At 49.5% G+C, this 17206-nt stretch overlaps 1 protein-coding gene across 1 annotated transcript; it reads left to right on the top strand.

Annotated features, from left to right (window-relative positions):
- Positions 1 to 741: 741 nt before the first annotated feature.
- LOC122923100 (TAR DNA-binding protein 43-like) lies at positions 742 to 5601 on the top strand. The gene is made up of 2 exons (XM_044273829.1): positions 742 to 852; positions 5137 to 5601. The coding sequence occupies exons 1-2, from the start codon at positions 742 to 744 to the stop codon at positions 5599 to 5601; spliced, it is 576 nt and encodes a 191-aa protein (XP_044129764.1).
- Positions 5602 to 17206: the final 11605 nt, after the last annotated feature.

Here is a 17206-nt window from a genome sequence, read left to right as displayed (position 1 = left end):
CGATATATATATTTTTTTTAAATAGCACTCCTGCGCCCCGTTATGGCCCCCCACAAGTTCCGCGCTCAGTATTCCAATACGGAGAAATGAGGAGGAGGCGGAGTCTTTCTCTCTGGGCGTCTCCTTCTCCCTGGCTGTGACGCTCTGCGCTGCGATTGGACAGCTCTACCGCCAGGGAGAAGGAGACGTCCACAGAGAGACTCCGTCTCCTCCTCATTGCTCCGTATTAGCATACTGAGTGCGGAATTTGTGGGGGGCCAAAACGGGGCGCAGGAGCGCTATTTTAAAAACCAGGCAGGGTGGCAGCACAGATATTTATCTCAATTACTACACACCCAGGAAAGGTCCTCTTTAAAGGGATATGTCACAGAAGTCTTTACTGCCCGTTAAAACCAGACAGTGACACACAAGTCCTTTGGTTCTAATCTAGTTTCATGGCAGACTTTGTTCCTTCTATCTTCCGACCCGCACTGTGGAGGCAGCCATCTTGCCTGAGCGGTCTGACAGCAATTGCATTTTTTTTACGCATTCTCTTATTAGCTGTATGATGAGGGTTCTCTGGAAATGGTAAAAGCTCTGCTGTGCCCATTCACGTGACGCCGCCATGTCACTTTATTACTATTCGTCACAACGTTGGGATGCATACTTCTAGGCCTCTCACTCATTGTGGCTTCTCTACAGCAAAGCTTGGATGAACCTGTGTGCAGCCATAAGGTATATGTTGGCCGGTGCACTGAGGATATGACAGCGGAGGAGCTTCGCCATTTCTTCACGCAGTACGGGGAGGTTGTAGATGTGTTTGTCCCAAAGCCATTTAGAGCGTTTGCCTTTGTGACCTTTGCCGATGACCAGGTAAGAGGCAGCTCAGGTATATATTGTATCTGTCATCTGTTCTGCATGAGTAAATGGTTTTTAACGTGTTCATTCATACATTTTAAAGGGGTTGTGCCAAGTTTTCAAGCTGTCCCCTGCCCACAGGATAAGGGATAACGAAGTACCTGATTGGTGGGGGTCCAGTTTCCCACATACACCCTGCCCATCCTGCTGTAGTCTTCAGAGGCTCCCATGGAGAGTGAATGCAGAGTCAGGGCTGTGGAAGACTTGGGGCACTCCCTTTAAGTCTTCAGAGGCTCCCATGGAGAGTGAATGCAGAGTCACGGCTGTGGAAGACTTGGGGCACTCCCTTTAAGTCTTCAGAGACTCCCATGGAGAGTGAATTCAGAGTCAGGGCTGTGGAAGACTTGGGGCACTCCCTTTAAGTTTTCAGAGGCTCCCATGGAGAGTGACTGCAGAGTCAGGGATGTGGAAGACTTGGGGCACTCCCTTTAAGTCTTCAGAGGCTCCCATGGAGAGTGAATGCAGAGTCAGAGCTGTGGAAGACTTGGGGCACTCCCTTTAAGTCTTCAGAGGCCCCCATGGAGAGTGAATGCGGAGTCAGGGCTGTGGAAGACTTGGGGCACTCCCTTTAAGTCTTCAGAGGCTCCCATGGAGAGTGAATTCAGAATCAGGGCTGTGGAAGACTTGGGGCACTCCCTTTAAGTCTTCAGAGGCTCCCATGGAGAGTGAATGCAGAATCAGGGCTGTGGAAGACTTGGGGCACTCCCTTTAAGTCTTCAGAGGCACCCATGGAGAGTGAATGCAGAGTCAGGGCTGTGGAAGACTTGGTGCACTCCCTTTAAGTCTTCAGAGGCTCCCATGGAGAATGAATGCAGAGTCAGGGTTGTGGAAGACTTGGTGCACTCCCTTTAAGTCTTCAGAGGCTCCCATGGAGAGTGAATGCAGAGTCAGGGCTATGGAAGACTTGGGGCACTCCCTTTAAGTCTTCAGAGGCTCCCATGGAGAGTGACTGCAGAGTTAGGGCTGTGAAAGACTTGGGGCACTCCCTTTAAGTCTTCAGAGGCTCCCATGGAGAGTGAATGCAGAGTCAGAGCTGTGGAAGACTTGGGGCACTCCCTTTAAGTCTTCAGAGGCTCCCATGGAGAGTGAATGCAGAGTTAGGGCTGTGAAAGAATTGGGGGCACTCCCTTTAAGTCTTCAGAGGCTCCCATGGAGAGTGAATGCAGAGTCAGGGCTGTGGAAGACTTGGGGCACTCCCTTTAAGTCTTCAGAGGCTCCCATGGAGAGTGAATGCAGAGTCAGGGCTGTGGAGGACTTAGGGCACTCCCTTTAAGACTTCAGAGGCCCCCATGGAGAGTGAATGCAGAGTCAGGGCTGTGGAGGACTTGGGGCACTCCCTTTACGTAGATGAAATCTTCTGCAGAACTAAGCAGTGATGTCTGGGGGGCTGAGTGCAAGCGCTCACTTTCTCTTAACCAGGTATTCCTGTTTTATGGAGCAATTTACTAATATACATCTATTTAAAATTCTGTTCATGGACCTTTTTATATCCGTGCCTTTGTCACAGTCCATTGTAGTCCTGTAAAATGCATCCGTAGGAGGGCTGGTTAGGACTAAACATGGCGTCAGTAATGTCATACATTGTATGGTGAAGGGTGTGGCATGACGGCCATGGATACATTACACAGGACTGATACATGGGCTGTACCATTCTTCTTCATATAGGGTCAGCTGTCTGATATGAGAGGTATGTATGCAGAATTTTATATACATGCATATTAGAGGATTGTATCATTTCCTATTATATAAGCACATAAACATATCCCCCTGTATGTGGGCAATATAGCTCTGGCTTCCACAGATCAGACCTTCCATAGCACATCTATGGAGAAAATACTAATGGATCCAGTTCTTGCCTGAGCATTGGGTAGGTTCTGAAAAGTGCTCACACTGACAATTGTGGATATGACGGACCACCAGTTTTCTTAGCTTTCCCCTTTTTGGCATGTGGCTGTCTGGATTTAAAGGGGTTGTCCCATCTATACTTGTGGCACATCCACTGGTATGTCCTAAATGTCTGATGGAGGCAGGTCTCAGAAGTGGGACCAGCACAACAATCTTGAAAAGGGGACCCATGCTTGGCTATTTTTGAAACTTCCATAGAAGTGAATGGAGATCCATGCGTGCACAGCCTCCTATCAGGGTAAGGTAGGGCCCCGTTCTCAAGATAGTAGTGGGTCCAAGAGTTTATGCCCTTAATCCCCAGATGAGAGCACTCACTTACATTCCTAATACAAGTCATTAAAGGAGTGGCTGCGTCCAAAGCTGAACCTGATAGAAGCTCCCCTTTCCTTGCATCGTGTAGCTTGTTGTCAGCTGGTGACGTACCGAGCTTCACATCAGTATGCTAGGCAGAGACTTGTGCCTAGCAGGGAACCCGGTGATGCCACTGGCACAAATGGGCCGTGTAGATAGCTGTTCTGGGTGGTTTTAGAGGCAGTACCACTGATGCCCAGGACAGTGCTATACACTACCCATTTGTGTTGGTGACGTCACCAGGCTCACTGCTAGGTGGAAGTCTCTGCCTAGCATACTGATGTGAAGCCTGATCTGTCACCGGCAGTAAAACAGACCGTGCCCTGCACAAGTGGAGCATCGGAGCAAGGAAATGCTGCACTCCTACATGGTAATGGAGTGAAGGGGAGCTTATATCCGGCTTCAGCCCTGAACCTGGACAAGCCCTTTAACCCGTAGGACACCAGCACTGTACCTGTGCGGCGCTGGTATCAGGGTCACAAATCCCAGCACCATACGGCTACGGTGCTCTGTGCGGGCACAGGAGATGCTCCCGTCCGATCAGCCGCAGTGGTCCGGCAGTCACTGATAGTCGGACCTCTGCTGTATGAGCCAGCATCGGTGAAAACGCTGATGCCCGGTGCATTAACCCTTGCACTGCCTCGGTCAGCACTGACCGTGGTATCCTGCGGCGTGCCCAAACTATGCCAAAACAGCCATTTTTTTCCACCTTGCCTCACAAAGTTTAATACCAAGCGACCAAAATGGTACCAATCAAACGGTCACATCATCCCGCAAAAAATGAGCCCCCACGTAAGACAATAAAAACCAATGGCACCCGTAAACCAATCCATCAAAATCTGCGCTGCAAAAGCCATATGGCGCTCCTTCTCTTCTGAGTCCTGCCATGAGCCCCCACAGCAGTTTATCACCACACATGGGGTGTTACCGATTCAGGAGAAAATGGGTAACAAATTAGTTGATGCTTTTTCTCCTGTTACCCCTTGTGAAAATGAAAAATTTGGGGCTAAAGCAACATTTTATTGGAAGAAACAAAACTTCATTTTTACAGCGAAGCGTTTCCAAATTCCGTAAAAGGCTTAGGGGGTCAAAGTGCTCAATTCCAACCTTAACATAATCTTTAAGGGGTGTAGTTTCCAAAATGGGGTCACTTTTTGAGGGTTTCCACTGTAGGGGTATGTCAGGGTCTCTTCAAATACAAAATGGTGCCTAATAACCAATCTTGTGAAATCTGCCTCCAAAATGTTTATTTTGCTGTTAACCCTTGCTGTGTTGCAAGCAAAAATCGATTAATATAAAAAATCTACCAAAAAAGAGAAATTTAGAAATTTCACCTCCATTTTCCTTTAATTCTTGAGGAATACCTCAAGGGTTAACAAAGTTTGTAACATCAGTTTTGAATAATTTGAGGGGTGTAGTTTCTAAAATGGGGTCATTTATGGGGGGTTTCCATTACGTAAGCCCCTCAAAATCACTTTATAACTGAATTGGTGCTTAAAAAATGGTTTTGGAAACTTTGTTGAAAGTCTTCTAATGTCCTAAAAATAAAAGGAACATTTACAAAATGATGCCAACACAAAGCCGACATATGGGGAATGTTGGTTGGTAATCATTTTATGAGGCATTACTAGATGTCTTAAAAGTAGAGAAATTCTAATTTGGAATAATTTTATAAATAAAGGTGAAATATATCGACTGAAATTTCCCACTGTCATGAAGTACAATGTGTCACGAGAAAACGTTCTCTGAATGGCTTGTATAAGTAATAGTGTTCTAAGGTTATTACCACACAAAGTGACACATGTCAGATTTGCAAATATCAGCCTGGGATTTAAGGTGGAAAGTGGCCCGGTGCTGAAAGGGTTAACCAATGTGCCGTTGTTTAGAAGCCCGGTAATTCCAATGTTTTTCCCAGTCATTGGTGCTAGAATTGGATTTGTAGATGTCACCTCGGTGACTGAATGTCTTTATTTTTTTCCCAAGGTTGCGGAGTCTTTGTGTGGAGAAGATGTGATTATCAAAGGATTCAGTGTTCACGTATCGGCAGCTAAACACAATAGAAAGAGCCCTTTGGAGAGCGGTGGCAGAGTCCCAGGACCCATCTTTGGGAATTGTGGATATCCTAATAACAGGCCAAACAATGGAGGCCTTGCGCACAACCAGCCTAATAACATGGGGGATGGTGGTGGCATGAACTTTGGGCCATTCAGCATTTACCCTACAATGATGGCTGCTGCTCCGGCAGCCGTACAGAGCAGCTCGGGGATGATGGGTATGCTTGCTAGTCAGCAGAATCAGCTTGGTCCACAGGGTATCAATCAGTGGCAAGGAAATCAGCCAAGAGACCGGCCACAGAGTTTTGGCTCAGGTAGTAATTCTTATGGCTCGAACTCTGCTATAGGCTGGGGTTCTCCTAATGCTGGCTACTGGGTTCATTGGGGGCTTTAGCTCGAGTCCAAGTCCTCTGGTTGGGGTATGTAGATAGTATGGCTTAGTGAGGGGGGTGGGTAAGGCAACATTTCCTAATTTTATAGTAATTACAACTGTAAAATGTAATTTACAGACTTTTTCTCTAGAGGTTTTCTTCAAGCTTGCTGGTGGTTCAGCTGCATATCTTCTATGAAGGGATTAGGGTCCATTCACACATCTGTGTGTGTTTTTCAGATCCGCGGATCCGCAAAACACGGACACCGGCAATGTGCGTTACGCATTTTGCGGACCGCACATCGCCGGCACTTAATAGAAAATGCCTATTCTTGTCTGCAATTGCGGACAAGAATAGGCATTTTCTATTAAGTGCTGGCGATGTGCGGTCCGCAAAATACGAAACGCACATTGCCTGTGTCCGTGTTTAGTGGATCCGCAAAACACAAACCGATGTGTGAATAAACCCTGAGTACGCACGGCTGTGAGTTGGAACCGGAAGGCTGTTTGAACTGTGGGATTGTTGGTACCAAGGCATGAGAGGCTTGGGGTATGAGTGAGATCCAGAGAGCGAGCAGTGACCTGGGGGTGCATTTTGGGATTTTTTCTTTCTAAACGTTGGAGATGTGTCTCTCGAGCCAGTGGCCATAGTGAGCGCGTGCAGAGAGCAGTGGGAGCAAGTAACGCACCAATGTTCTTCTTCATTTGGAAGACTGGAGCTTATTTCATTCCCCGCCTAAAAGCTATAACTGTTTGAAATGCGTTTGTGTACAAATATAATAACTTTTCCTCTCCTTGAAATGTCTACTGCTGTGAATGCTGTATGAGGTGTGCGTTCTTTTCTGTGTCCTGACCAAAAACTCCTTTTAGAGGTCCTATCGATATGTTAAAACTTTAACCTCTATTATTGACTTTTAAAACTAAAATACTCGGAGAAACCAATACTACAAGGTCATTTAGAAATATCAGGTAGCAGTTTCGCACGCTGGGAGATCAGGCAGTTTGCCTCCAGACATTCGCACAATATTTATGGAGCTGGACAATGATTGCGACCCTACTGGTTGTAGATCTTGCCCTATACTGCAACCTGTCTAAAAATTGTAGATTGTCCCTACCCCGCGATGCGGCTTCATCAGGTGAGTTGGAGTAATAGCGTGACACGCTCTGTTTCGCCTGCCTAAACTATCTATCCCCTCCCAATCTATGGGTTCCACCAATCGAGTTGTGTTGCTGTGATTGACATGTGTACAATAGAAGCTCCTATACTTAGGACCTATAGGGACACCAAATAATTCACCATTGAAAACACACCTGGTAACCTGCGGTGATACATGGCCACAGAGTATCTATGACAGCGCCCCCAAAAAAGACATAAATTAACTGACTTAGCCCGAAACTGCTGCCTGATATTTTTAAATTGCCTTATAAGATTGGTTTCTCCGAGTATTTTAGTTTTAAAAGTAAATAATAAAGGTTAAAGTTTTAACATATAGATAGGACTCCTAAAAGGAGTTTTGGTCAGGTGACCATGGTTTGATTTTTGTTACAATCTCCTGAGGGCCCTATAGGGACAAACATCTGGTTCTTTTCTGTTTAACGCCAATGAGTCCTTGTGAACGGCATATGATGCTGGTGGCGGCGGGTGGTAAACGCTCTGGAGTGAAATGAAACATGCTCCTGTTCATAGTGTTGGGACGGTTTAGGTTTGTAGGTAATAACCAGAATGCTGTTTGCTGCAGTCATGTCTTCTGTGTTTGGATGTCAATGGATTCTTAAATAAAACTGTTTAAACAAATGCGTTTTGGTTTCTTTCCGTGGCCTTATAGTGGAAAAGATGCATTCCCTCCAAGTCATCTGTAGGTGCAATGGCCTGCATAACTTGAGCATTGCTGTGCATGGATGCCTTCCTCCACTCACAGCATGCTGCTAAAGGCTTTGGCCCAGGGGCGTAGCTAAAATCTCATGGGCCCTGGTGCAAGAGTTTAGCTTGGGCCCCGTCCCTCAGTGCTTGTTGGCAGGGGAGCACGTAGCCTTTCTGCTGCCTGAGGCAAACATTGAAAGGGCACCCCCTCATGCCAAATTCATCACCTAACCCCTTCCCTCCAGCCAATGGTGTAAATTGACCAGTATTCACCATCTGTAATGCCAGTGTCTTATGTGGCACAAAGGGTCTTTGGGCCCCCTTAGGCTCCTAGGCCCGGTAGTGACTGCTACCTCTGCACCCCCTATAGCTATGCCCCTGCTTAGGCCCCATTCACACAAACTTAAAGGGTTTCTGTCACCAGATTTAACCCCATTCAGCTAGCTGACATTAGCGGTGTGCTAATGTCAGCTAAACCTAACTAGCCTATTCCTACTTTTATCAGTGTCTGTGAGGCGCCTCCCCTGCTGGGATATCATCAGAGAATTATGATAAGTAAGCTCAGTGTACAAGGACATGTGGCTGTCCTGCAGTGTCTGTGAGGCCCCTCCCCCTGCTGGGGAATCATCAGAGATCTGTGATAAGTGAGCTCAGTGTACAGGAACATCTGGCTGTCCTGTAGTGTCTGTGAGGCCCCTCCTCCTGCTGGGGAATCAGAGAGCTGTGATAAGGGAGCTCAGTGTACAGTAACATGTTGCTGCCCTGCAGTGTCTGTGAGGCGCCTCCCCCTGCTGGGGAATCATCAGAGAATTATGATAAGTAAGCTCAGTGTACAGGAACATGTGTCTGTCCTGCAGTGTGTGTGAGGCCTCTCCCCCTACTGGGGAATCAGAGAGCTGTGATAAGTGAACTCGGTGTACAGGAACATGTGGCTGTCCTGCAGTGTGTGTGAGGCCCCTCCCCCTGCTGGGGAATGATGTTACCCCAGAAATCTAACTTTTATAATATGCTAATTAGCCTCTAGGAGCAGGGGGGGGCATTGTTCCTGCTCCTAGAGGCTCCGTTCTACCAACTTTGTTGCCTACCACCAAGTCCTGATTGACAGGGCCAGGCAGCGCTCACATCTGTCTGCCAGCCCTGTGCTCAGGTGAAATTTTGCGCCGTTCAGCATTTGGCGCAGGCTTGGTGAGGGAAAGACGCTCGAAGGCTGCCAGCTTCCTCACTGCGCCTGATTTCACTAGAGCTCAATGTACAGGAACATGTGGCTGTCCTGTAGTGTCTGTGAGGCCCCTCCCCCTGCTGGGGAATCAGAGAGCTGTGATAAGTGAGCTCAGTGTACAGGAACATGTGGCTATCCTGCAGTGTCTGTGAGGCCCCTCCCCCTGCTGGGAAATCAGAGAGCTGTGATAAGTGAGCTCAGTGGACAGGTACATGTGGCTATCCTGCAGTGTCTGTGAGGCCCCTCCCCCTGCTATGGTATCAGAGAGGGGTGATAAGTGAGCTCAGTGTACAGGAACATGTGGCTGTCCTGTAGTGTCTGTGAGGCCCCTCCCCCTGCTGGGGAATCAGAGCTGTAATAAGTGAGCTCAGTGTACAGTAACATGTGGCTGTCCTGCAGTGTCTGTGAGGCGCCTCCCCCTGCTGGGGAATCAGAGAGCTGTGATAAGTGAGCTCAGTGTACAGGAAAATGTGGCTGTCGTGTAATGTCTGCGAGGCCCCTCCCCCTGCTGGGGAATCAGAGAGCTGTGATAAGTGAGCTCAGTGTACAGGAACATGTGGCTGTCCTGCAGTGTCTGTGAGGCCCCTCCCCCTGCTGGGGAATCAGAGAGCTGTAATAAGTGAGCTCAGTGTACAGTAACATGTGGCTGTCCTGTAGTGTGTGTGAGGCTCCTCCCCCTGCTGGGGAATCATCAGAGAGCTGTGATATGTGAGCTCAGTGGACAGTAACACGTGTCCTGCAGTGTCTGTGAGGCCCCTCCCCCTGCTTGGGAAATCAGAGCTGTGATAAGTGAGCTCAGTTTACAGGAACATGTGGCTGTCCTGCAGTGTCTGTGAGGCCCCTCCTCCTGCTGGTGAATCAGAGATCTGTGATAAGTGAGCTCAGTGTACAAGGACATGTGGCTATCCTGCAGTGTCTGTGAGGCCCCTCCCCCTGCTGGGGAATCATCAGAGAGCTGTGATAAGTGAGCTCAGTGTACAGGAACATCTGGCTGTCCTGTAGTGTCTGTGAGGCGCCTCCCCCTGCTGGGGAATCAGAGAGCTGTGATAAGGGAGCTCAGTGTACAGTAACATGTTGCTGCCCTGCAGTGTCTGTGAGGCGCCTCCCCCTGCTGGGGAATCATCAGAGAATTATGATAAGTAAGCTCAGTGTACAGGAACATGTGTATGTGAGGCCCCTCCCCCTGCTGGGGAATCAGAGCTGTGATAAGTGAACTCGGTGTACAGGAACATGTGGCTGTCCTGCAGTGTGTGTGAGGCCCCTCCCCCTGCTGGGGAATGATCAGAGAGCTGTGATAAGTGAGCTTAGTGTACAGGAACATGTGGCTGTCCTGCAGTGTATGTGAGGCTTCTCCCCCTGCTGGGGAATCATTGAGCTGTGATAAGTGAGCTTAGTGTACAGTAACATATCGCTGTCCTGCAGTGTCTGTGAGGTTCCTCCCCCTGCTGCGGAATCAGAGAGCTTTGATAAGTGAGCTCAGTGTACAGGAATATGTGGCTGTCCTGCAGTGTCTGTGAGGCCCCTCCCCCTACTGGGGAATCAGAGAGCTGTGATAAGTGAGCTCAGTGTACAGTAACATGTGGCTGTCGTGCAGTGTGTGTGAGGCCCCTCCTCCTGCTGGGGAATCATCAGAGAGCTGTGATAATTGAGCTCAGTGTACAGGAACATATGGCTGTCGTGCAGTGTCTGTGAGGCCCCTCCTCCTGCTGGTGAATCAGAGATCTGTGATAAGTGAGCTCAGTGTACAGGAATATGTGGCTGTCCTGCAGTGTCTGTGAGGCCCCTCCCCCTGCTGGGGAATCATCAGAGAGCTGTGATAAGTGAGCTCAGTGTACAGGAACATGTGGCTGTCCTGCAGTGTCTGTGAGGCGCCTCCTCCTGCTGGGGAATCAGAGAGCAGTGATAAGTGAGCTCAGTGTACAGTAACATGTTGCTGCCCTGTAGTGTCTGTGAGGCGCCTCCCCCTGCTGGGGAATCATCAGAGAATTATGATAAGTAAGCTCAGTGTACAGGAACATGTCGCTGTCCTGCAGTGTCTGTGAGGTTCCTCCCCCTGCTGCGGAATCAGAGAGCTGTGATAAGTGAGCTCAGTGTACAGTAACATGTGGCTGTCGTGCAGTGTGTGTGAGGCCCCTCCCCCTGCTGGGGAATCATCAGAGAGCTGTGATAAGTGAGCTCAGTGTACAGGAACATATGGCTGTCTTGCAGTGTCTGTGAGGCCCCTCTCCCTGCTGGTGAATCAGAGATCTGTGATAAGTGAGCTCAGTGTACAGGAATATGTGGCTGTCCTGTAGTGTCTGTGAGGCCCCTCCCCCTGCTGGGGAATCAGAGAGCTGTGAAAAGTGAGCTCAGTGCACAGGAACATGTGGGTGTCCTGCAGTGTGTGTGAGGCCCCTCCCCCTGCTGGGGAATAAGAGAGCTGTGATAAGTGAGCTCAGTTGTCACGGCCATGGTCATGGTCGTTGTGCCGGCATACATACATAATTTCTCTGGGTAGCCATCTTATATGCTTCTGGCATATGTAAAAAAAACAGTGAACTCTCATCTTCCTGAAGCCTGGGTCACCTATGATATAGATGGACACTTTTATTACCACTACTCTTTGAGGCCAGCTATAAAAGGTCATAAAGTCTATACCAGGCCCAGCTCATCCTATCCTGTAAGATAAGATCAGCTCGCTGTCAAGCCTGGCTGGAGCGTGACGTCAATAATTTCCAGGTCTGGTTTGAGGAGAGCTAATAGCCCTTAATTAGCTCTGGGCATAAAACCAGTCCACTTTCATATTTCATTTATGAATCAACTTATGCCCTTTCTGACACCAGATCCAGGCTCTACAGAGTATTGTGGTTAATTGGGTATCAAATATGACTAGAGGATGTGATTCTGTAGCTGACCTATGGGTGGTAGAAGAACTACAGGTCCCAGCATTACCGTGTGTGGTCTCATTCTGTAGGTAAATAAATAAGGATCGCAAATATGTATTCTGTATAAAAATATGCCGATGTATCAGGGAGATACGAGCTTATGTATAATCCTCATTGTAGGAACTGAACTTTGATGGGGTCATAAAACACTTGGAGGCCAATCCCTAGGATTGACAGTCACTCTGCTGCCATTGGCTGACAGGAGTAAGTCTCCTGCCCATGGGAGAGTTCATAAAAATCCATGCACAAGGACAGAGGAGAGAGACCCATGGAACATCACCAGACACTTAATTGGACATTGACAGCATATCCCTGTATCAGAAGAACTTTGAGGGTCTCCCCTGATACATACTGAAAAGGAGTTTGCAAGGATTCAAAAAGGACATATGAGCGACCATCTGAAACCCTCCAGGGAAACTAAGTATTCTTTCATCTTTTTCCCTTTCATTTGTACTGTCGTGATTATTTATATTGTTATTATTATTCTGTAGATTTATAGTCATTTTCATTAGACTTGTCTGCACTGCTTTTTACCTCCTATTAAAGATTATAAAATCTAAGTGGCCAAGTCTTCCATATTCTAAGCTGCTGGACAACGTACCTTGCCTTTGAGGAGACGTTACCAGGTAGTTAGTTAAATTGCATTTAGGAATTGTAGCTGGGGGTGATTGACTGCGGTTGGTCAGTAAGTGATATCCGGATCATCCACTGATCTGTGTGATAGTGAATGACCCGGATAGTCGGCTCGTGGACCGGGAACCCACGTGGTGGCAGTTACCGAAGTGTAGTGGGGGGTGTTAGCCGAGTGGTAATACCCCGGTCACGTGAGGTCTCTGTGTGTGCGCAGACTCCGTCACAGACCACTACGTCAGAGCTGTGGGATCCGGAGCGATCGGATCCATAGTTCGTGACATTTTTCTGGTGGCAGCTTACGGGATTCTGTATGCTTAGAATATTAGTGCATGAAGTTATGTCCATAACTCTGTACTAAAGGATTGAAAAATTCTGGAAGACGAAGCACAGTGCATTAGTTTTGATAGAATAATAATTCACGACAGTACCCTCCCCTCTCTCTTGTTTTCTGTCCTATCTTTTATTTGGCAATAATGTCCGAATCCGTGAATTATGACGTCCTGAGCGTGGCTGATATCACAGCTCTGTGTGAGCACAAAGGCATCCAAGTATATGGGAAAAATAAGACTGTCCTTATCCAGGAGTTATGTGCACGGAGGAGTCAAGAGTCATCCCTGCAGGATTCAGAGAATGGAGGAGACTCTGGGGCCCCTGAGCCAGGTGACCCCTTCCAGAATGAGGATGATGAACTGGGAGGAGGACAGCCTGCTGGGGCTTGCAGTCCTCTAGCTGGACATAACTCTGTCTCTATGCCATCCCAAAATGGTCTGGACCAACTAATGCTTAGTAACCCGGACTTATATTTTCGGCTGCTGGAGGCACGTCGGGCAGAGCGCCAGGCTGAGCGCGAGGCTGCAGAACGGGAAGCTGTCCGCAGGCATGAACTGGACATGGCCCGAGTACAGCTTCAGGGGTCCGACCGGCATGCCACATCCACAGGCCCATCCCTGATGGTCAAGCCAAAACTGCCTGTGATGGAGTCTGAGAACTGTGACATTGATCTTTTCCTGCATGCTTTTGAAACCTCATGCCAGCAGTACCAGGTACCAGAGCCAATGTCCGCACTGAAGGGCAAAGCTATGGAGGCCCTGGTCGGACTACCATTAGCAGAGCGTACCAGTTACGCGGTCATCAAAAAGGCTATTCTGGTCAAGTACCAGCTGACTTCAGAGACTTACCGTTTACGGTTCCGGTCCCTGCGGAGAGGGCCCGGAGATACTTTTATGGACCATCTGGGCAAGTTGCAGACCACCTTCCAACAGTGGTCTGATCCCCTCACAGAGGACACCAAGCAGTCCCTGGCAGATCTGATGGTCCGAGAACAGTTTGTCTCCAATTGCCCCACAGATGTGCAAAAATATGTATGTGAGCACAAGCCGAAAAGTGCGCGAGAGGCGGCTGAACTAGCCGATGAATATGTTGCCATGCCCAGCACTCGGGCATTCAAAGACACTCTGTCCCGTCTGGGAGGAACCTCTTCATCTGCTTCTTCCTCCCGGCCAGCTTTGTCGATTCCTGTCCAGCGACCCTTTCACAGGCCTGCACAAAGATCTGAAGGAGTCAAGCCAGCACCGACAGACGTGCGCAAGTGCTATGCGTGCGGCAAGCCAGGACACCTCAGCCACTCGTGCCCGAAGAAGACAGCACCCCCTGGCAAGCTTGCCCGCAACCCATCATCTGTGGTGTTAGTGAATGGAGCTGCAAGACACACCGCAGACAACCTACAGTCGGTTACTGTGGGCAACCGGTGCACCACAGGCTTCTGCGATACAGGAGCCGAAGTCACACTAGTTCGGCCTGAACTAGTGGATGACGCAGACCTTATTCCCGGCAAAAGCCTCACCATCACGGGAGTTGGGGGGGTGAGCCCTAATGTTCCCCATGCTCGTGTTTTCCTTGATTGGGGGTCTGGGAGTTGAGTAAGGGAGGTGGGAGTCTCTGCGGAGATCCCCACAAATGTTTTATTAGGCACTGACCTAGGACGATTGGTCTCGTGCTACGTGCCCCCTGGAAGCACACATCACTCACCCGTCCCTATGGAGGTCCCTGGACATACCGAGGTACTGTGCAAGGATGTTTGCGTAACATCAGATAACCTTGGGGATGGACCTCGGGAGGTGGGAGGTGGGGTGTGTGGGAGCAGTTCTCCTATGACAGGAGATGTAGAGGGGATGGCGGGTGTATGTACGCAGATAGTGGACATGTGTTTAACTGATTCAAGTTGTGCAAATGTTAAATGTGATGACATTATTGTGCCTGTGTTGCCCGTCACTCGCAGGGCTGCAAAAGCCGCAGCGGAGCGCTCCATTGGGGAAGAGCAAGTGGAAGTGTCCCCTTCCACCGGTTCGTACCCCGTGGACTTAACCGCGTCAGAGCCTCAGCCACTGTCCCTGTTCGCCACAGGACAGCTGGCTGGGACTTGTAGTGCCGCCTTTGAGCAGGCCCTGCGAGATGACCCTACCTTGGAGCAGCTAAGAGGGTTAGCTGCCAGCCCTCCCACTGAGGGAGACAAATACCGAGTGTGTTGGGACAATGAGAAACTGTATAAGGAGGACATCTCCCACAGTGACAGTAGGGTGGGGCCACTCAAGAGGCAGCTCATTGTACCTGTGCAGTTCAGGGAACAATTACTGCAAGTGGCTCATGAGATCCCCTTAGCTGGTCACCTGGGAATAACCAAAACAAAGTCCTGGGTGATGCTGAATTTTTTCTGGCCTGGCCTCGGGGCAGATGTCGCCAAGTACTGCAGGTCCTGCGACATCTGTCAGCGAGTTGGCAAAGCAGGAGACCGTCACCGAGCTCCATTGAATCCCTTACCGATAATTGATGAACCCTTCAGGAGGGTGGCCGTGGACATCATTGGTCCACTGGCCATCCCCAGCAGTTCGGATGGGGATGCACTAGCCAGTGCTCCTGTGCTTCAGGCCCCAGATTTCACTCGGAAGTTTGTGGTCTACACGGATGCTTCCGCCTTTGGTCTGGGTGCAGTCCTGAGTCAGGTGAACCAGGCCGGGGAGGAGCATCCTGTACTATACCTGAGCCGTAAGTTACTGGCCAGGGAGACCAGCTACTCCACAATAGAGAAGGAGTGTTTAGCTATTGTGTGGTCCCTGCAAAAGCTACAACACTACCTGTATGGACACAATTTCACAGTGATCACTGATCACAATCCCCTCAGCTGGTTGGCACGTCTCGCAGGAGACAATATGAAACTGCTGAGATGGAGCCTGATTTTGCAGCAGTATAACTTCACCGTGCAGCACAGAAAAGGTAGTTTACATGGAAATGCCGACGGGTTGTCGCGGCAGGGAGAATCGGCCGGAGACGGCTGGGTTGCTGTGGAATAGGCTTGTGGCCATTTCCCCAGGCAACCTTTTAAAAGAGGGATGCGGTTGTCAGCGGTTTTGGTTTGGTTGTCAATCACAGGTGAGGGCTGTGGTATTTGCCTCACCTATGGTTGCCGCTGGCAACAGTATGTATGTGGCAGCATAGCAGTCTGAGCTGTATCGTGGCAGCTTTCTATGTTGTGCATGCGGTTGCGTTTGGTATGTGTGTATGTGTGCACTTGGTTTTATGCATTGTGTGCACTTCCCCTTTAAGTTGCTGTTTTCCCTTCCCTGGTGGTGGAAGGGTTAACTCCCTTTCTGTGTGTGTGTGAGACACTGGGTGTGTCTGTGTGGGTGTGGCCACTTAGTCCTATAAAGCCTCTGTGTTTGGCATGGCTCAGTGGGTTGCTTCAGCCATGCTTAGCTGGAGCAGCCTCCTGTGAACTACATCTGCCAGTGGGGGCCACCCTTGTGGTCATAAAACAAATTGTCATTCTTAAGTTTATGTCAAGTTTATGTGTGATGTCTATTTGATGTTTTCCTTGTTTTTCTGTGCAGCTATGGATCTGGGTCTCTGTGTGTGGATGCATTCGGATCTTCAGCTTGCCACCACAGGGATCCAGTCAGCAAGGCTGTGGCAGGTAGGTGGAACTGGTTCAGTTCACCTGCCATATCCATAGATCTGTTTGTGTTTCCCCTTTTCCCTGCAGCTTGGCCAGTGAGACCCCTGTTCCTCAGTGTCCAGAAGGAACAGGCCGTCTTACCCTGACTCCTAGTCCAGGGACCGGTCGGAGGGTGAGTTGGGGATCCGAGGTTCCGGAGCATGGGTCCTCCTACCTTTAAAGGTCGGCCCATGCAGCTAGGAGTTAGGGTCAGATTAGGGATGCTATTAGGAGGTGACCTGCTCCCTAATTCTGTCATCCTGGCCGAGCAGGGGTTAACATCATCTGGCATTGCATGGCTGAGGATTTTCCCCGTCCTCAGCCATGACATCAGTGTACAGTAACATTTGGATGTCCTGCAGTGTCTGTGAGGCCCCTCCCCCTGCTGGGTAATCATCAAAGAGATGTGATAAGTGAGCTCAGTGTACAGGAACATGTGGCTGTCCTGCAGTGTCTGTGAGGCCCCTCCCCCTGCTGGGGAATCATCAGAAAGCTGTGATAAGTGAGCTCAGTGTACAGGAACATGTGGCTGTCCTGCAGTGTTTTTGAGACCCCGCCCCCTGCTGGGGAATCTTCAGAGAGAGGTGATAAGTGAGCTCAGTGTACAGGAACATATGGCTATCCTGCAGTGTCTGTGAGGCCCCTCCCCCTTCTGGGGAATCATCAGATAGCCATGGGAAGTCAGCTCAGTGTACAGTAACATGTGGCTGTCCTACAGTGTCTGTGAGGCCCCTCCCCCTGCTGGTGAAATCAGAGAGCTATGATAAGTGAGCTCAGTGTACAGGAACATGTGGCTGTCCTGCATTGTGTGTGAGGCCCCTCCCCCTGATGGGGAATCATCAGAGAGCTCAGTGTACAGGAACATGTGGCTGTCCTGCAGTGATTGTGAGGCCCCTCCGCCTGCTGGGGAATCATCAGAGAGCTGTGATAAAAGAGCTCAGTGTACAGGAACATGTGGCTGTCCTGAAGTGTCTGTGAGGCCCCTCCCACTGCTGGGGAATCAG

Source organism: Bufo gargarizans, unplaced genomic scaffold (assembly GCF_014858855.1).
Source record: "Bufo gargarizans isolate SCDJY-AF-19 unplaced genomic scaffold, ASM1485885v1 original_scaffold_1172_pilon, whole genome shotgun sequence".
Lineage (NCBI taxonomy): Eukaryota > Metazoa > Chordata > Amphibia > Anura > Bufonidae > Bufo > Bufo gargarizans.
This window is presented reverse-complemented; position numbering and strand designations above follow the sequence as displayed.

Coding starts and splice junctions, on each gene's coding strand:
- LOC122923100 (XM_044273829.1), top strand. CDS start 742: ATGACAGCGGAGGAGCTTCGCCATTTCTTCACGCAGTACGGGGAGGTT. Junction 853..5,136: donor TGACCTTTGCCGATGACCAG/GTAAGAGGCAGC, acceptor TTTTTTCCCAAG/GTTGCGGAGTCTTTGTGTGG.